General features: G+C 38.5%; 1 protein-coding gene across 2 annotated transcripts in view; it reads right to left on the bottom strand.

The window, feature by feature from the left end:
* Positions 1–6,722: 6,722 nt before the first annotated feature.
* The window catches only part of LOC126416066 (glutamate--cysteine ligase regulatory subunit), a 57,800-nt gene continuing 43,264 nt past the window's right edge, over positions 6,723–21,258 (bottom strand). Inside the window, exons 6-8 of one of the 2 annotated variants that reach the window (XM_050083542.1) lie at positions 18,734–18,754; positions 11,343–11,520; positions 6,723–6,944 (exon numbers count right to left, since the gene is read on the bottom strand). In XM_050083542.1, the coding sequence (XP_049939499.1) occupies positions 11,360–11,520; positions 18,734–18,754 (182 nt within the window). In that variant the 3' untranslated portion in view covers positions 6,723–6,944; positions 11,343–11,359. The remainder of the gene's footprint in view (positions 6,945–11,342; positions 11,521–18,733; positions 18,755–21,258) is intronic. The other variant, XM_050083543.1, reaches the window with a different exon arrangement.

The following is a 21,258-nucleotide window of genomic DNA, read 5'->3' as shown; positions in this document are numbered from 1 at the left end:
TGGTTGCTGGTGATTTTAATGTAGATATCCTGGAAAAAAAACCAACATTGTCAGTGAACAGTTACTGAAATCAGTTAATTGTCATCCAATTTAATTTCTACTGTAAATTTCCCAACTAGGGTACACAAATGTTCTAAGACTGCAATTGATAATATCTTTATAGGCAATTCTAGGCAACTAAGCCACTAACCAGTAGTAAATGGGCTATCTGACCATGACATGCAACACCTAACATTAAATTTTGAAAATTGTCAGGGTAAAACATCTATCAGAACTGAGCACAGAAGGCCAATAAAACAGCCAAAAACTGAGAAATTTAGAAGATTGCTCAAAGAAATTAATTGGATGGATGTTTACAGCATCAAAGACAGAAATGGAAAATACAAAACATTCATTAATAAAGTTAGCACCTTATTTGAAAATTGTTTTCCCCTGAAGGTAACTCAAATGAAGCAGAAGTCTAATAAGAAACCATGGATCACACAAGGGATAACGATATCATGTGAGACAAAAAGGAGACTATCTGATATGTAGGGACACCTTTGATACTAGCATTATACCTCATTACAAAAATTACTGTAAAATATCGAAGAAGGTTATCCAGAAATCTAAACACCTGCATTATGAGAAGAAGATAAATACATCCAGCAATAAAATAAAAACAATATGGGATATAGTTAAGTCAGAGACAGGTAGGACCAGAAATGAGGAGGAACAAATAGCTCTAAAAATAAATGAAACCCTGGTAACAAATGCATGTTGTGTTGCAAACCATTTAAACAAGTATTTTGTCTCTGTTACTGATAGCATGGGGTTGTCCGGTTCAGTAAATAATGCAATGGAATATCTGAGACCAGTGCACATGAGCAATGTCAGTAAAATGGAATTGACACTTACTTCATCCAAAGAAATAGAATCCATCATAAAGTCCTTGAAATCAAAGCATTCTAGTGGTTATGATAACATATCAACAAAGTTAGTAAAAGAGTGTTCACGAGAGCTTAGTCATATCTTGAGTTATTTGTGTAACCAATCACTTTGTCACAGGAACATTCCCAGACCGGCTTAAATATGCTGAAGTTATACCTCTCCACAAGAAAGGGGACAAAGAAATGCCGTCAAATTACCGACCGACCTCACTTTTGCCAACTTTTTCAAAAATCTTTGAAAAGGTTATGTTCAAGCGTCTACTTGAGCACCTTAGAGAAAATAACATACTGTCAAAGTCACAGTTTGGGTTTCTTAAGGGTTCTGATATTGAGAAAGCTATTTACACTTACAGCGAAAATGTCCTTAATTCATTGGACAACAAATTAGAGGTAACTGGCATATTCTGTGACCTGACAAAGGCATTTGACTGTGTGAATCACAGCATTCTTTTCAGTAAATTAAAATATTATGGCATCACTGGTAGTGCTGCAAAGTGGTTTCAGTCATATCTTACTAATAGAAAATAAAGGGTGTCATTATGTAACACTTCAGCAGTAGGCAATCAGACATCATCTGACTGGGAAGAAATTACATGTGGTGTTCCCCAAGATTCCATACTAGGTCCACTACTTTTGCTTGTGTATATTAATGACCTGTCAACTGTTATATTACCAGATGCCAAGTTTGTCTTATTTGCAGATGATACAAACATGGCAATAAATAGTAAATCAAAGACAAATTTAGAAAGAGCAGCTAATCAAATTGTTACTGACATTAATGAGTAGTTCATAGCCAATCCACTGTCATCAAACTTTGAAAAGACCCACTATATGCAGTTCAGAACTTCCAAGAGATTTCCTTCTAGTGTGTGGATACAATATGACAACATTGAAATAGAAGTTGAGAGTGTAAAATTCTTAGGATTACAACTTGATACTAAATTCAGTTGGGAGTGACATACTAACAAACTGCTAAAGTGCCTAAACAAGTCTTTGTTTGCAATGCGAATGATGTCGGACATAGGAGATATAAATATTTTGCTTATTTTCACTCCGTTATGTCATATGGTTTCATATTTTGGGGGTAACTCCACAAACCGAGAAAAAAAATTTTTAGAGTACAGAAGCGCATAATAAGAGTAATGTGTAGTGTAAATCCAAGAACATTCCTATTCAAAGAATTTGGCATACTAACCACAGCTTCTCAGTATATTTATTCCTTAATGAAGTTTGTTGTAAATAGTACATCTCTTTTTCCAACTAACTGGTTAGTACACAGTATCAGTACTAGGAATAAGAACAATGTACATAAAGATTTAAAATCACTTACTCATGCCCAGAAAGGAGTCCAGTATTCAGCAACCCAAATTTGCAATAAGTTACCAGCAACCATTAAGAGTTTAGTTTCAGACAAGGCACAATTTAAACATAATTTAAAAGAATTTTTGGTGGCCATCTCCTCCTGTTCCATCCTTGAATTTCTCAACAAGTGCAGTAGACCATTTTAATGAAAATTTATTGTACTTTAATTTTTGACAATACTTGGTTGTAATAGCCAAGTAACTAGCTACTGTGTGGATGATGGATTTAATGAAAGCAGATGCGAGTAAATATTAGAAGTTTAATTTTATTTCATGTACATAGGATTGTTAAAATTAATGAAACTCAAGTTTTTCTACTTAAATTTTTGTAATGTGTTTATCTGATATGACCCACACTCGGGAGGATCCCGTCTTTTGTGGGTCTATGGAATAAATAATTAATCTAATCTAATGTAATCTCAATCTATATTAGCACAATTAGTGTACACATTAAAATAGAGCAGAGGTAGCAAAGCAATGAAGCCATAATACATAGACAAGTGATGCATATTACACTTATGCTAATACATAGACAAGTGATGCATATTACACTTATGCTAATACAAAGTAACATATTAAAAACTAGCAAACATATTAAAAATACATTCTCACTCAGAAAATGAATAGTATACCATTGTTAAGAGAAGCTACTAGTTGCCCAAGTGCCTTGAAATATTTTATGGTTCTTCAAATGGCAAGTCACAGCCACTGCATTTTGGCTTTCGAAGCTAATGTACTGGAAATATGACATTGCACTGGACATACATTAAATTCTCAGGTACACTATTTTCTCTTTGTTGTCAATATGCACCAAACTTAGTGTCAATTATTATTTCCTTACCTTAAGTTTATGGTAATTTAAGCTTTTTCCACCAGATATGTTTCTCTTTTATTTATGAACATTAAAGATGCTGTTAAAAGCTCTTAAATTGCAGTAAGCGTTGGACAGAAAAAAATCAATTTATTAAGAACACCTGCTGCTGAAGATGGCCATGGAAACAAACATATTAAAAATATTGCACTTAATACCATTCTTTCCTAATCATACCAAACAAATGTCAACTCAAATGCAATGACCAGACATTCAGGCCTAGCAGGATGTACATACACTATCCGTTGAAAATAAGATGTCACACCCCCCACTTATGACTCAGTTCATTGGCTCATTCCACAAGAGTCAGAATCAGAACCTGTCTTTGTTCTACACTCCGAGGGCCACAGAGTCTTAATGTCACAAACAGGCTTATGTTAGTAAGAGTCTCATTAAGCACATCTAATGAGAAAGGCATCGAGAAGTTCTGAAATGTGAGTCACTGACCAGTGTAGAAATAACTTTAGGTGTTTCCCACGGAGGTGAGTTGGAACCCTTGCTGTTAAATGGTAAGTACCCTCTGCCATGCACCTCACAGTAGCCTGCATGGTATGGATGTAGGTGTAGATGTACGTGCTGTTGATAAACGTGTTACAGAGAGAACTTAGCTTTATGCATGTACAAGAAAACCAGCTATTTATGTACACTAGGTAAAGGAAATTAGTCTAAGTTGCAATTCCAAGCAATAAAATTTTATTACAACCATAAGCAGAGATTCTCATGTTAAAATTTATTACATCACACTGCAATTGAAGATACGGAAGCAAAAGCTGAAATGCTTAACTCCATTTTCCAATGCTCCTTTACAAATGAAAACCCAGGAGAAATTCCCCAATTTAATTCTCATACCACTGAAAAGCTGACTGAAATAAGTAGTAGTCTCAGTGAGGTTGAGAAACAGCTGAAATAATTAAAATTGAACAAAGGTCTAGGCCCTGATGGAATCCGTATAAGATTCTATACTGAATTTGTGGTCGAGTTGGCCCCTCTTCTAACTTGGTCTATTTTAGATCCCTCAAACAAAAAATAGTGTTGAGTCCTTGGAAAAAGGCACAGATCACATCCATCTACAAGAAGGGTAGTAGAAATTACCCATTACCGCCCAATATCCTTGACATTGATTTGTTGTAGAACCTTAGAACATATGTGGTATCTTTAACAGGATGACCTATTCAATGCCAACCAGTATGGATTTTGAAAATACCCATCATGTGAAACCCAAATCACTCTCTTCTCACGTGACATACTGAAAGCTTTGGACCAAGGCAACCAGGTAAATGCAGTGTTTCTCGATCTCCGGAGAGCATTGGACTCGCTACTGCACCTATGCTTCCTGTCAAAAGTATGAATGTATGAGGTATCAAGTGAAATTTGTGACTGGATTGAGAAGTTTTTCGAAGGAGAACACAGCACGTTATCTTGGTTGAAGAGTCATCATAAGCTGTTGAAGTAACTTCTGGTGTGGTCCAGGGAAGTGTGGAGGGACCCTTGCTGTTCATGTTGTATATATTCAGAACAATGCAGATAACATTAAAAGTAAAAAAATTAGGCTTTTTCAGATGATTCAGTTCTCTATAATGAAGTACTATCTGAAAGAAAGATTTCAACATAGTGTGGAGATTGGCAATTTCTCTAAATTTTCAGAAATGTAAAATTTTGCACTTCACACACACACACACACACACACACACACACACACACACACACACACACACACACACAAACCTTTGTATTGTGATGTTCGCCTGCTTTATTTCTTCACTGATAGTCATCGGTGTACTGCGTTGTTATACTGGCTGAAAAAATGGGGGTGGAAGTCCAACACTGACTACTGTAAATGGTGTAGCCAACATTTGCATTTCACAGTTATTAACTGTTACTGTTTACACTCCATCGCCCTCCCCCAAATATTACACAGTTAATATGGCCAGTTCACTATTGGTTAACTTTCGATAAGTCTCATTAATAGTTTGCAGGCAGATGTCAGCATACTACTACAATAGTTTACCATTTAACACCTCTGAACAGTAAAAACCTAACCACACAATTCTTGCAGAATAATACGGCACGTGTGGCACTATTTAACAGACACTGTCATTTTAACAAGCAGCCTATTTGTGTTACACTTATTTTGCAATTAAGTGATGCATTGTTGTTGACCTAACCAATATAGGCTCCTCATCTGAAAATCTGCCGTAGAATGACTGTCTTGGGACTAAAAACCGGGCCTTATATATATCTTCACAATAACAGGTACTGGAACTATACATTGTTCGATGTTTAAGTTACAGAAATTACAATTAAAACTTAACGCATTCTTCTAACTGAATATGCAGGAAAAATCCTTCATTTTAATAGTTACTTCTACCACAAAGGTTAGCCAAATTATTTGTTTAAATAATGAAATTATCAGATATAGGTATGTAAACAATACTTCTGACAAACCTGGTAATTATTTTGGAAATAATTAAGGGCTGGCTTTGCTAATAGTTTTCGAATAGAACCAAATAAATACTTTAAGAATCCTAGTAGTTTTTCTCCCAAATGTTTATAATTATTACAGAATTTATATTTGTTTTTAAGTCAACAATAGAATCTAAGTCACGAAACAATTACTGAATTCACCCTATGATATGTAGCTAAAGATATTAATTATAAATAGTAAAAATGAATTAGACAATTACATACACAAAACTAAGCACAAAATTAGTTCTGGTGGTATATTCCTTATAACAGTGTCAACCCTTCTCTTTCATAAAGTGCAGATTCTACTCATGTATGTTAATGGTAATTAGTCAAAAGTGACAATAAAATTAATTTAAGGAGGCAGACGGCAAAACGAGAGAGGAAGTAAAAAGATCCCAGCTTGCTTTGTCACAGTATCCTATAGCTATACCAATGAGTCCCTGTTGGAATCTGCCAACTCGTATGAATACCTTGATGTAACACTTCGTACGGATATGAAGTGAAATGATCACATAGGTCCAGTCGTGGGTAAAACAGGTGGCAGACTTTGGTTTATTGGTAGAATACTGGGGAAGTGCAATCAGTCTACAAAAGAGATTGCTTACAAATCACTCATGCAACCAGTTGTAGAAAATTGCCTCAGGGGATAGTGAACATATACAGTGAAGGGCAGCACAAATGGTCACAGGTTTGTTTAATCCATGGGAGAGGGTCACAGAGATTGAAGGAACTGAACTGGAAAACTCTAAGATAGTTTACATTCATTCTGAGAAAGTCTATTAACAAAGTTTCAAGAACTGGCTTTAAATGATTAGGAATATACTACAAGCCCCTACATATCACTCATGTAGGGATCATGAGGATAAGATTAGAATAATTACTGTACACAGAGGCATTCAAAAAATCATTCTTGCCACACTCCATACGTAACTGCAACAGGAAGAAACCCTAATAACTGCTACTGTGGGATGTAACCCCTGCCATGCACCACACAGTGGTTTGCAGTGTACAGATTGAGATGTAGCTGTAACTGAAATGAAAATTATGGAAACTTTATATTATATAAATTTTACTCTGAATAAATACTGTAAGCCATTAAATGCTTAATTCTCTCAGAGAAAAGCTCTGCTGTCTTTATTGAACATAAATATATATTACAATTATTTCATATAAAATTTATAATTCAGCTCAACGACAACAAAATTCATCACAATATAAATCACATAAATGCACTTTTACAATTTAAACACAATGTGTTTTTTCCATTCTTGCCAGTAGTGTAAGGCTGCTCCACAGAAATCCACATTTCACAGTACTCTGGAACATAAGTGCAACAACATTTGAAACTATCAAAACTGTTAGTTTTTTTCCGTTAATTATATTAACATAGGCTTACAGAATTTACACTAGCATACTTAATATATTCTGTTTTACTGCTTTTTAATGCACTGCTTATTCATTATACATCACTGATGTCCCATTGACAATACAGTTCATGTTCATACCTCAGGTCTCCATTCTTACTGTTCTGAGGCAATGGACTTCATGGAGTATAACTTCATGTCAACTGTCCCTTGTAACTTATTAAATATAAAATTGTATGCATAATATTTCTGCATTTTAGAGACTCACAATTCATGGTTTATATCCAGAACATACTTTCACTGTGCAGTAAAGTATAAGTTGTCAAACTTTGACACTACAACTGACTGCTGAATTGGGATTTTAACCCATCAAGACCATTACCCAGAAGCAAGATGTTTGAATTGAAGTTCCAGTCCAGCACATAGTTTACACCTATCAGATAGATTCATTCTGTAAGCAAGTCCAGGGCAGTGAGCATTCACTGCAGTATCCTTTCTCAGGGTTATTAGTACAGCAAGATGTGCAAGACTTAATGGCATTTGTAAAATAGGAGAGTCAATAGCAGCACTTAAACTTTTAACCCTTTCACGTACATGGGACACATTTGTCCCACATATAAATCACCTTACTAACTGAACTGTAATCACGGTTGATGTGCTGCAGATGCTCTACTTGAAGCAGAGATATTTGTTTTCTTTAATACCGTACATCTTTGGTGACAACAATTAGTATAACTACCATTAGTTGTCGGTTATTGTTTGTGGTTCTCACTTCGAGCAGACACACAAATTTATTCACTTATTGTGTGCGTAGTGTGTTCTCTGCCTTACTGTCAAAGCTTGAAAGTATATTCAAGTAAGTTTCTCTTTTAATTTAGACCATTCATTTAGAAAATAAGTATATTTCCATCAGTGGAAATCTTTATTTTCATTCTTTGGGACATAGTTGTCCCAATGTACCACAACGGTAATTTGTGTACTTGTTTTTGAATGTCATGAAATCGTTACTATTAAAATTCGGTTGAAAACATTATCTTTCATTTTATTTAATAAGTGGAAATAATTTGTACTGGTATAATTTCAAATCTGCTTTTAGGTCATGTGCTCCAGAAAAAGAGTATTTTTCCATCACTGCTGAAAGTGTTTGCAGATTTTGGAGGCTTGCAGTAGTGATGATGAAGATAATCTGTTACTGGATGAAGAAGATAAAATTTTTCTTGAAGGTGATATGGAAGATGAGAGAGAACATGTTATTATAGAAGATCCTGAAAATGAAATACATAGCCCACCTAGCAAAAGAAGGCATACAGAAGAAATATCAAAACCAAATGCTGAGGTACCCGATTCTCTTCCAGATTTACCAGAATTTAAATGGTACAGAACTTACCAACCAAGACAGTTTAGTGATAACATGAATCATGAACTTCGGAAAGTGCTTTTGTTTAGTGTCAGTGAAAATCGCGAAATGCCACAGCCACTTGAAATTTTTTCTTCCACTATTAGCCTAAAAGATTTGGTGCATGATATATTAATTCCTGAAAGTATTCCGTATGCAGAACAACCAGGTAACGCATTCAACACAAATGAAGATGAAATCAAGGCATTTCTTGGTATGAATCTGGTAATGGGGTACCATATTTTGCCTACATTTAGAAGCTACTGGGCAACTGAACCCAATTTAGGTGGTCCTTATATATCTCAGATTATGCCACTACATTGGTTTGAAGAGATTCGAAAGTACTTAAATTTTTCCAACAATGCAAATCAGTCAATAAAGGAAGATCGCACATACAAAGTGAGACCTGTAATTACCCATTTGAACAAAACCTTTCAGAAATCTCTTTGTGCAACTAGGGCTCAATCTGTAGATGAGCATATCATCAGATTCAAAGGACATAATATTATGCTACAGTATGTCAAAAATAAGCCAGTCAAATGGGGTTTCCAAATATGGTGCAGATGTGATTCAGAAACTGGCTATCTATTTGAGTGTAATTTATACAGTAAAAAACCGCCTCAGGTCCTGAAGTAGAGCTTGGTGAGTCAGTAGTTCTGCAGCTGACAAAATCACTATGGGGACTGGGATGTAAAATTTACATAGATAACTTTTTTAACTCTCCAGCTTTGCCGTATTCCCTTGGTTTACAAAATATCAGATCAAGTGGAACAGTGCGCACCAATCGTAAAAATATCCCAAAGTCTTTCCCTCCAGACAAGGAAATGAAAAGCGGTGATTCATACAGTCTCAGTAGCAATGGTCCGACAATCCTTGAATCGATTGATAACAAGCCAGTTTTTCCTACTGACTAATTTTATTTCCCCCAATACCATGTACAACAGTGAAGAGGAGTCAGTCTGGTTCTTCTGAAAAGAAGAATGTTCAGTGTCCCCTTATGATAAGAAAGTACAACAAGTGGATGGGAGGGGTGGACCTTATGGACCAGAAGAAAGTGACTTACGAGATCGACAGGAAGGCAAAGATTAAGTATTCCCTGAGGATTTTCTTTACTCTTCTTGACATTGGTGTAAACAATGTGTATGTAATATATTCAAAATTGGCAGAAGAATCAGGATTCAAATCAACACTATCATCCCTAGAGTTCAGACAATGCATTGCGAGAAATCTAATTGAAAATTATTCAAGTCGACAAAGGAATTTATCAACAGTAGTGAAAACATCAAGAATGTTGCAATCCAGTTGCAATTCAAAGAGTCCAGAGCACCAAATGATAAAATCAGACGTAAGGAAGAGACGTGTTCATTGTGCTTCAAAGTTTGTTGAAAACTGCACCTACAATATTTGTGAACAGTGTGGTTTTAATTTATGCTTTACTCCAAGCACAAACTGTTTAGCAGAATTTCACATCAAATAGACAACATATACACAGCCTCTGTAATTTTTCAATGTATGAAGTGTAACATGTTCTGTAACTGTCCTTTAAGAACCACAGGGACAAATACGTCCCAGCTTTCTTTTTTTTAGCAGTACAAATAAAAATGTTTGAAATAATAACATATTTTGTTTATAAAATCTCCAGTTAGCACAGAGATACACAAATTTTAATCACTAACACTTTAGTTTTCTTATGTACCTGAAAGGATTAAACCAAGTCTTTAATCACGCATAGATTGCTCTGTCGGTAAGAGCATTGCAGTAGAAGGCAATTGTCCAGATTGGAGTCCCATTTATACTGTAAGCTTCTCAGTGATTATCATCTCCATAAAATGACACACACACACACACACACACACACACACACACACACACCCCTAAGTAATTCAAGGTGTGAGTCCATACACAAATTCAAACAGGTGCAAAGCTAAGTTGAATACACAAGACTAGGATATATTTTGTTTGCAAGCAATAGGTCAATGAAGCACTACTGGGCAATGGACATAGATGGAAGCTCAAACATACAATGTATACTGTACACTTTTAAAAGTTTATGTTCTGCCAGACCAAAGTAGGAGGTAGCTACCATGCAAACAAGTATCAGACAATTTTTTTATCATGGCAAGAACAATACTTGTAGTTTCAAACAAAAGTAAGTAAAACTGCTCACACATGGTTGATGGAGTACCTTTTAACTATCTTAATTGCTGGGAACATGTCAGCTATTTAGAAAGAAAAGAAAAACAGTAACAGTTAATATAAATTAGCAGCTACTTCCAAGCAAGCCACATTGCGAATTATAGTAAGAAACAGTTGTATAATACAGAGTACACAGACACTTATATAAGAATTTTTGCCCGATTGTTGTGAAAAGTAATATCTAAGTAGAAAGCATGAGTGCAATTTATTTCTATCTTTCCCCAAGAAAAGCTGCTTGCTATTCTGAAGCTACAGAAGTAACACTGAAAGAAGGTTTACATTCTGCTCTTAACTAGATTTCAGCACAAAGTCTGATGACCACTGGACATTTTGGTCTTGGGAACCAATCAAAGGTGTAAAATATCTAACTACAGTTTTCAGTCCGAATTCATTGTTCTTTTCTCACGAAACAAGAACCAATGTGTCAATAAATTTCATTCAAAGAAAGCTATTAAGTTCCATACCTATTGGCCAACTTGTCAATTTACAAATTTTGAATTCAGAACATTGATGGAATACAGACACCATACATTTCAATTTTAATTTTGGTTTAATTCAAAAAGATCCAGTTGGGTGTGGTACTCAGTGCCTCCCTTTTTTATGGCAGTTTACTGAATTTAGTATTATCAGCTTACAAATATGTAAAAGCAGACTTTTTTTTACCAGTAAGTATAAAGTTAAGATATGAGTTAACTAATAGCCAAAAATAAAAGGAGCGACATGACTAGCACAGTTGTTTAAACTGTGATTCAAACTTACCAGTACACAAAATGCTGCTAAGAACGTTGAATGCAAACAACGTAACCTTTACTTGCTAAGACACCTCTGCACTTGACATGCACTTGGAACCTCAATGCCCAGCTAAGTTCTAGTGATGTTGTTTCACCTTGTCCAGTGAAGTCAAAGACACTGTTCAAAGATGATTTTGGAAGAATTTCTGCAAAATTGAGAAGTTTCCATTAAAATACGATGTGTTTTTCCTACTGCCCTAAATTAAACAAGTTCATACAAATATTATGAATTGGCTCTTCACAATACTCAGTCACAATGTTCCACTCCAAGGAGAAAAGGTACAGTGATCACTGAATTTACATTCACCCATGGTTTAATGCCAAGCTTGCAAGATTATCTCAATAAATATATTTAAAAATGTGTTGTACACAGCACAAGCACAATAATCTGTGATTAAAGATTAACACTTCAGAACATAATTTGAAATACTGAACTGAGTAATTCAATATCAGTAGCCCTCCCTCAATGCCAAATTCCTTAAAGGACTTTGCTCCCATGTAAAGGGAGACCCATTTCAAACACAGGGTTTTTTTTTTTTTTTTTTAATAAACACTACACAACCATTATATTTTCTGGAAAAAACTAGTTTTTCTCCTAAACTGTGTGTTGTACAATGGCATCACTTTTTAAGTGTCTTCATTGGTATGTGTGGATACTGTATCCAAGATGGGTAGCAAATAGATTTAGTGGTAAAAATTAAATCAGATTTTGAAGGCTTACCACACGAACAACAATAAATGATTAAACTGCTTTCCTTTCATTATTTGTGAAACTGAATAGGAAAAAAAAGTTTTGAAAAGATTTGAAGTATGTTTGAAGTTAGTTGGAAGTCACTGCTCTTGTTGTCAAATACTGGATGAATGCAGTCTGTGCAACTTGTGTGCTGCAAGTTATGCTGCCTCATGACATGTACACAGTTTCCAATTTAAATATTTGACTTACTGTGTTTAACACTGATTTTAAGTTTATACCTCTTAACAACCAGATTATGACAGCATTTTAAATTTTTAAATTCTGCCAATAATTATGAAAAATACTGAAAACTAAATTTTTGTTGCCCCTGTAAGCTGTTAAGCAGGCAAACTGCAACTGGGATCTGGTAACTGTTTTAGCCACTAAGTAATACTGATTATTTAGAGATTTTCTATTTAATACTTTAATGTTAATTTGTTTACACATTAATGGCTGTCGAGTCAAAACATTACGAACACGGGAACACTGAATGCTGTCCGATGGCATGCGATTTGAAAAGTAAAGCACATAAATGGAACAGAGAGGAGTGAGGAATCTTTCTAGCAACAATACGAGCCACGGACAGGGAAATCCAATGACATAAGCAAATTTGACAAAGGGCAGATTATTATGGACTGGCACTTGGTAATAACCATCTACAAAACTGCGATACTTGTTGGCTGTTCATGTGCTGCCATCCAGAGCATCCACGTAAAGCGGTTGCAGGGCAGTGAAACAATAAGTAAGCAACAAGATATTTGACATCCATACCTCAAAGCAGAATGTTGAGGTCAGAAGCTTGCCCATTCTCTGGCAGTATCTGTCGCAGATGCGATGCACAGTATAATGTTCGTGCAGGTACAAGTGTTTTGGAGCACACCATTCAGCAACACGCCGAAGTAACATTTCCAGCTGACAGCAACACAAAGATCGTTTAACGGGAAGGAAGAACTAGAGGGCCAAGGTAGGAGGACTGCAGCCTAATTTTCCAAAACACCAATGTGACCAGGAACCCACAAACATCAGAGTGGCTCGCTCAAGCATGAGCCATTGGAAGCTTTCATGGACCAGAATGTCCAATCAAACACCTTTCAGTCGGCTAATTTCCAAATTGTTATTTTATTGGTCTACCAGTTCCGGAGATATATTACACCTTCTTCAGGTCCCCTGATCGACATGAAGGAAGGTTCCAACATCGGTTCCAGTTAAAAAAGGGGCCAGGATTTAAAGACTTATCTTTAGATTTTTGATACAGCAATCACTTCAAACATAATCTGCCATTCATTAGGTTGGCAGATGATGCTTGAAGTGATTGCTGTATCAAAAATTTGCAGTTACCGGTGAGGTGAGGGTATCACGCACAGACACCATTGAAGAAGAGCTTCAAGTCAGCAGAGGACCATTTGTCTTTGTTTAATTTCTTAGATCCTTTGTGACTGGCAGATGAAAACTCAGATGTTTGTTGGCTGGAGGGACACCATAAGTCTTCACTGAAGTATTCCTTCTGTCCTTTCTGGCCTGTGGGCTGTGGGTTGTGTAGCAGGCAATTTCACCACAGGAGGCAAAGCTTTGGTGCCCTGTTGCACACCTAGAGGAGGAGACAGGCTATGCTACCAAGACACTGGGTGATTTTATAATTGCAGTGCTGAATTTGAGGATGGAAGTACATCTGACCATATCTCTTGTGGAGCAAGGCAAAGCAAGAATGGTATTTTAAATGCCAGATGGTAAAATGCAGGGCTTTCAATTGGCCAACAATTTGCGAGCGACAGGGTAATGCACTTTTTCCTTCACTCAGATCTCCCAGACAGCCTGCTCATCGAGATACACGGGAATTCTTTGGACGCGACTGCATGGTCACCATTGCAATTGACACAGTGGGGAGAAGGAGGTGGGCAATCACCCAAGAGGACATTTGAGTGTGATTGAAACACTGACACTAGTAGCAGCACATCAGGTTTGGAATGTATGGTCAGATCATGACGACTTCATAGCCTGCTTTGATCTTTCATGGACGTATTACTCTATCAAATGTGAGAAAAAGGGCGCGTGTAGGCACTAACGTTGCATCAACATTTTTCACTACCCAATGGGCCACAGTGAAGCCCTGATCAGATAAGTTTGGATTTTTTCCCCACTGTCAGACCATCGAGCAACGAGTGTAAATAATGCCAAGCGAAGAATTCAGTGTTAGATGGGCCTCGACACGAACAGCAGAGCTGTGGAGGAGAGAAGCTGCAAGCAGCTTTTGGGCTTGAAAAATCACAATTGGTCTCCAAAAGCAAAGTGCCATTATGTAAACGAGAGCAGGATTTCACAGGGCCTGCAACTGCATCAACACCTTTCCCAGCTTGATGGAGGTCAGAAAGAAGATTACAGATAGTTTTGACTAATGGGTGACAAGGGTAGCACTAGTCCATAGAAGCATCTTGCCAGTGCAAGAACAAGAGTGACTAGGGGCTTGTTTGATGGCCACCAATTCAGCAGTGAAGACACTTCATCGATTTGGCAAGGAGTGTAGTTTATTGTACCTTCCATATGTGTATGCAAAACCGGTTCATCCATCGAATACTGAGCTGTCAGTGTATACTACTTAAGGTGCAGACAGCACCTTTGCTCAAGTTGGCAAAGATGGGGAAGCCACTCAACCAGGCACCAAAGAACAGTCCCAAATAGCGATAAGTCTCCACCACACTGAGTAATTGGTTGTCAAGATAAAGTTCTGGATATGGACAAACAGTGTGATGGAGACAGCGGAGACAAAGAGAAAGCCATGGGTGATGCCCAAAGACTGTGCCTTTCAAATGGTGTCCTGCAGTCAGCATTCAGCAACACCCACACTAGGGGAACAATAGTAAAAGCAAAAATCATTGGAATACAGGGAGCAGGGAGGGTGATGCTGGGGACTCCACAGTTGCTGCTAGACCACTGATTGCCACTAAAAAGAGAGAGACAATTAATACGAAGCCCTGTGGCACCCCATTCTCTTGGATATTGGGGATAATGTGGGAAGCATCAACTCGAACCCAGGAAGTACGGTGCAACAAGAGTTTCTGAACAAAAATCAGAAGCGGGCCCAGGAGACGCCACCTCATGTAAGGTAGCAAGAGTGCAATGTTGCCGTGTGATGTCACAAGCCTTTCGTACGTTGAGGAAGACAGTAATGTGTTGACACTGATCAAAAGCTGTCCAGATGGTAGAGTTGGTGAAAACGAGATTATCAGCAATGGAACAACCTTTGCGAAAACAGGCCTGGGACAGACCAGAAGGTCCTGAGACAAGTCGCCAACACAGCCACCAGCTCATCATGCTTTCAAGCAACTCTCCATCTCTGAAGGATGCTTACTCTATTTCAATACTGGGATAATGGTGCTTTTTAACTGCTGAGATGGGAACTAACTCTCACTCCACATACGGCTGAAGATGGTAAGGAGATGATGTTGACAATCCACTGATAGGTGTTTGAGCATTTGGTTATGGATGCTGTCTGCCCCTGAGGCTGTATCAATCAGGGCAAAGGAATAGTACACTGAAGAATTTCCATTCACTGAAGGGAGCATTATAGAGCTCTAGGTGGCGTGTAGTGTAAGGTAAGTGTAATCGTTCCATCTGCTCTTTAAGGACACAAAAGTCAGATTGGTAGTTCCCAGATGCAGAGCAAAATGTTCAGCTATGGCATCTGGTTCAGTGAAAACAGTACAGTTCAATGAAATACCAAGTATACCTGCAGAGGTGTGGTGTCCATAGAGGTGTCTGATATTTTCCAAGGCCTGCGAAAGAGATGCATGTGGTCCAATGGCTGAAACACGCCACCTCCAGCATTCTTGCTTCCATCATTTTATTAAGTGGTGGACAGGGTCTAAAGGCAATGAGGTGCTCAATTGATGGATGCTCCTTATGGAATTGTGGAGCCCACCTGCAATCTCAGATGGCCACAGAGAATTCCAAGGTCCACCAAGGTACTACTTCAGACAGGAACGCAAACAGGGGATTGTTAAGTTGGCACTCAACAGAATGGGTGTTGTTGCCATCTGGACAGCCTTGTCACTACTTATATTTAGTGGGGAGCTCAGAATGACCGTGGAGGTAAAAGTGCGCCAGTTTACATTGTGGACAGCCCATCCATGTGGGCACCCAGGGAGTGATGCTGAGGAAGGGACATAAAGAGTGGGAAGTGGTCACTAATACACAGGTCATCATGGACCCTCCAGTGGATGAATGGGAGAAATCCAATACCACAAATAGAAAGATAAATGGCCAAATACGTTTCTTGTGTCACAGTGAAGTGAGTGGAGGCACCAGTATTCATGAGACAGAGGTCAATGCAATATCTTTACCGCGACCAGTTATCTTAGTTCCACCCCGTAAAGAGTTATGTGCACTGAAGTTGCCTACAATCAGGAAAAGTGGTAGAAGCTGAGAAACCAATGCAAACAACGTGTACTGAGACACTTCACCATCAGGAGGGAGGTAAACACTGCAGATAATGGTACCCTGAAATGCCTTTACCTGAACAGGCACAGCCTCCCAGTTACATCAAGATGCACAAGTTCACTATATATAGTGTCCAGAACATTGTGCAAACTCCATCTCATGCCATATTAAAATCAACACTTCTTAAAATATCCCCAGTAGTGACAAAGGACAAGGCAGAAAGCAGGGGAGGAGTCTAAGAGGTGTCTTAGCTCAGACAGCTTGTGAAAGAAACCACTGAAATTCCACTGGAGTATCATGCTGTCAGTATACTGAGAGGGTCTGAAGGGACCAAGGGTGGTCCAGGGTCACCTGCTGTCATCAGTTGAGAAGATATGGGATCAAGACACACAGTTTCCGGAACACATTGTGTTGCGATCTGGAGCCTCAGGGGGCCACCTTATCTTTAGGGGGTCTGGGTGATGGGGATGGCTTCTCTGAATTTGTTTCAGGGACTAGAAGCCTGTGGCTCCTTCAGCCACTGGCTGGTAGCCGGTTGCAGACTGGCAGAACACTTTGAGGAGAGTGTCCCAACAGACCTGTTCTTGGTGTGAGAAGCAAGAGGAGTGTGACTCGTCTCCAGCTGGTGGATGGGGATCGGCGGCCCCTGTGGGTGGGGAGCCATTGCTCCCAAAATGAGTGTGGGAGAAACAGCAGGAGGAGAGCCCCCAACCATCAGGAAGGGGGGCGGCAGGAATACTCATGGGGACCTGAGATCTTGCTGTAGGACCATAGCAGGCTGGAGTACTGTCTGCAGTGAGGTCGGCATCATAGCTATCGTGTACGACACTATCATGCTGCAAGATTTAGATGCTAAGACTTTTTCTTGGCCTCTTGGTAGGTCAGTCCATCCAGTGTCTCACATTCTTGTATTTTTTTCCTTCCCTACTTCTGAATGAAAGTGCAGTCTGGTGAGCAGGGAGAATAGTGCTCTCTATAGCTGATGCAGACAGGGAGAGGACAGCACAAGGAATGTTTGCAACCAACGATCATCCACAATCCATACAGACTAGGCTGATATCACAACACGAAATGTGTGCCCAAATTTCATACATTTGAAGCACCAAATGGGGGTTGTATACAGTTTCACATCACATCAATACACCATCACTTTGTTCTTTTCCGGCAACAAATTGCCCTCCAAGGCCAAGATGAAGGCCCCAGTTGCAACACTATTGTCCTTGGCCCCCTATGGACACAACAGACAAATTTTACGCTTACTCGCTCTAAGTTGGTGCATAGCTTATTGTCAGACTGCAAGATGAGGTCACACTGGAAATGTTATTCAGCTTGTCACAAGCAAGCAATGACCATGACTGGGCATGGGATGCTGTTTTAATCAAAGCTGACCCACTCTTCATTCTGGAGGTGGGTGCAACTTCTCCAAACTTGTCCTCTATAGTGTCTACAGGAAATAAAGGCTTTGTGGCCAAAAATGAATCCCCATCTGCCCTTGTATAAATCATGAATTGGGGGGAGTACTACTCTGTCGCTTAGCCCGACATTCCTCCCATAGCACAGCCAGAGAAGGAAACACTCTGAGGTCGTATCTCTCTGCGTTGAACGAGTTCATTCTGTCTGGAGAGAATAATGGGGCCATATGACCACCAGTAGGAGAAAGCTTCATCTGCTTCATATGAGAATCATCTGCGATGGCACCAACTTCTCTGAACAGGGGCTCTCCCTATGCGTGCCACCCAGCCTCAGGAAGTCAGTGACCCATTGCTCAGAATCCTTGGGGAGGAGTCAGCTCTGATACCAACAGAGCGATTCCTGCGTGGTCAAGGGGCTACAACTGTGCGGATACTCAAGTTTATACTGGGCAAAATCTCTGCTGAATTACTTTACAAAGATTAACTAACATGCTGTTAAGCAAGTTATGATAATGTTTTGGCTCATCTGTGTACTTCCCTGTGGTGTTACCAGTACTAGTCATTTTCACTTACTCTCCACCTACATTCCTGTGTTTTGTTCAACATCTCAATCTGACGAACAAAATTATTATTTTAAGACTTCAGAATTCTACTATTAGCTATTTCTGAACATTAGGTTTATCTGGCTTATTTATGGAAGAAATTTGTGTCAACAATTCAATGAACTAAACCTCACCAAAGTACAAATAAAAATAAAAAGGAAAATTAGTATGTTCTTACCTCTTTCTTCTCCATAGTTTCCTTCAATGACAGAAATGCATTTGAACATAAGCACACACATATATTAGTAATAAATATGGAAACAATTTAAGGAGCAAATTTAAAATACACTGAGAAAGGTATCTCCCCTGACACACCTGAACTTTTTGTCAGGTACAAAGAGAGGCAAAAAGATTGCCTAGCCTGAATAATTTAAAGTCCAAGAACAAAGCAAGTGCATGCCCAAGTTGAGAGGTGCCAGTGTTCACACTGCTAGGTGGTTTATGGAGTTTCACCTTTTTGATTACATCATCAAATGGAAGCTATATAATAGTTAGCATACAGCATGTATCAAGATTCATTGCAAGTTAACTCCTTGTATCATTTCTTTTGAAAATCATTATTTCAGCACTACAACAATGTGTGTTTCCCATCTGTTTCAGCAGCAGAGTGGCTAGGTCAATGGTTTACAAACAAAGAACAAGCATTCCAGTCTTCCAAAAGATTCCATTTATAATAGTCTAATTTTTAAACAAACAAACGGCCATAGTAAAAATATTGAAAATGGATTTATTTATTTGTAATCACTTCAACTGCCACATTGTGTCTCTACAGTTTTCAACTACGAGAAATATGTCAGCTGACTGGCATACACCATAGGTCTGTTTCAAAATGGCTAATGTGAATGTTTGTGAGCAAATAATTGCTCTCTTTGAAAACAGTGTTAATGCACCTGAGGCAAGATGTCGTTATAGTGTTTATCCTTCCACTGCAAGGCTGGATTAGACGATTTGGAGAAAATGGTGGGTTAGTGAAACATTCTATACCTGGAAGACCACGAGTGTCTGTATGGAGACAAAATGAAGAATTGGCCAGGGCAGCCCAGAATGCTCCTTTGTCACTTATCCAGGGACTAAGGAGTGTCACATTTCCCAGGCTAGTCGAGAGCCGATCTCAGAAGGTTAAAGGACCATCGAATCAGGTTCCATCATGCTCTTATCAAACAAGAGTTGTCTGACACACAAGCCATGGATAGACTAGCAACTGAGTTTCTGGGAAGATGTCAATTGGAGGAACGTCATTTTCTCCTATGAGTGCACAACTAGGTCCAAGAGCAGAGGTACTGCTCTCATATAACGCACTGATGTGCATCAATATGATGCGTGCTTCGTGGCTACAAGCACTAGAAACAGACACGTAAGTGTGATATGTCGGGGCTGGATGTCTTAAATGGGTGCAGCAACTTAAGAACTTATCAAAAGCAAGATCAATTCCGTATGCTGTGAACATTTCCTTGAAATTTATTCGAATCTGGTATCCCAAAGGACATCTCCGTTACCAACATGATAATTGTCTATCACACATTACCATTAGGATTCAGAGTTGTTTTCAAGGGAGAGAGAATATTATTCAGTGCCTTCCGTAGCCTCCAAAGTCACTTGATCTCAATCCCAGGGCTCAACTTGAGAAGGCTCTGTGAGACAATTGGTCAGACCCCCTTTCAGGAGCTGCAAATGCTCAATGGCATTTGGTTCATTTTTCATGGGAGAGAACTGCCATGGATGAGGACTTTTTCCATTGATTTGTCAGTTCTATGCATTGAAGTATCCAAGCTGTTCTTGATTCCAGTGGCATGTGGACAAAATATTGAAGCTACACATAGCCTACCCTTCATTTTATCGTTTTATTTATTTTCCATTAAAGCCCTACATAGTCAGAAAATATAATTTAATAGCAAAAAGTAAATAAAGCATGGAACATTTGCGATGCATTTTCGTTTGTTTTTTGTTTAAGCGTAACAGTCTAATAGCCCTACTGCAATTGAAGAACAGATATTAAACTGGAAACAACAGATACTGGAAAGTACGGCCACTCGCTTGTGTAAATGGAACATTTGAACTTAATCAGCTGATACATTTCTCTTAGCTAAGATCAGAGAGACACAAGTTGGCAGTAAATGTAATTAGAAATAAATATATCCATTTTCAAAATTTTTGCTATGACCATTTGTCTGTCTGAAGATTAGTCTTTTATAAAATGGAATCTTTTGAAAGATCATGGAATCTAGAAAAGCCTACAACTGCACAATTCATAGTGAATTAAAAGTTAAAAAAAAATTTGTGTGCACAGGTCTAAAAATGACTGACTCCAGTTGACCATCAGCATATCCACTTCAGCCACTGATTGGTTGGTTTGGGGTAAACAGGGACCAAACTACAGGGTCATCAGTCCCTTTTTCCTGGAGCAAGCAAGGCTCAAGGTACAAAAACACCCAACATCACACCTAAAAAGAAAATGAATGGAACGAACAAAAGACGGGCAAAACTTACACCACAAGGAAAAGTGAAAGAAGGTATTAAAATCATGGAGCATATGGTCTGGCCTGGCTGACCACAATCAACACATTACAATGTCCACCCCAAAAAGACAAGGCTAGATGAACACATGTAGGGAAAAAAAGACGACCACCAAGACAAACAAATGCTAAGAAGTGGGACAGAGTTAAAATGGAGGGAGGGTGGCAACCTCAGAGAGAAGGCTAAATG

Source organism: Schistocerca serialis, chromosome 8 (assembly GCF_023864345.2).
Source record: "Schistocerca serialis cubense isolate TAMUIC-IGC-003099 chromosome 8, iqSchSeri2.2, whole genome shotgun sequence".
Lineage (NCBI taxonomy): Eukaryota > Metazoa > Arthropoda > Insecta > Orthoptera > Acrididae > Schistocerca > Schistocerca serialis.
This window is presented reverse-complemented; position numbering and strand designations above follow the sequence as displayed.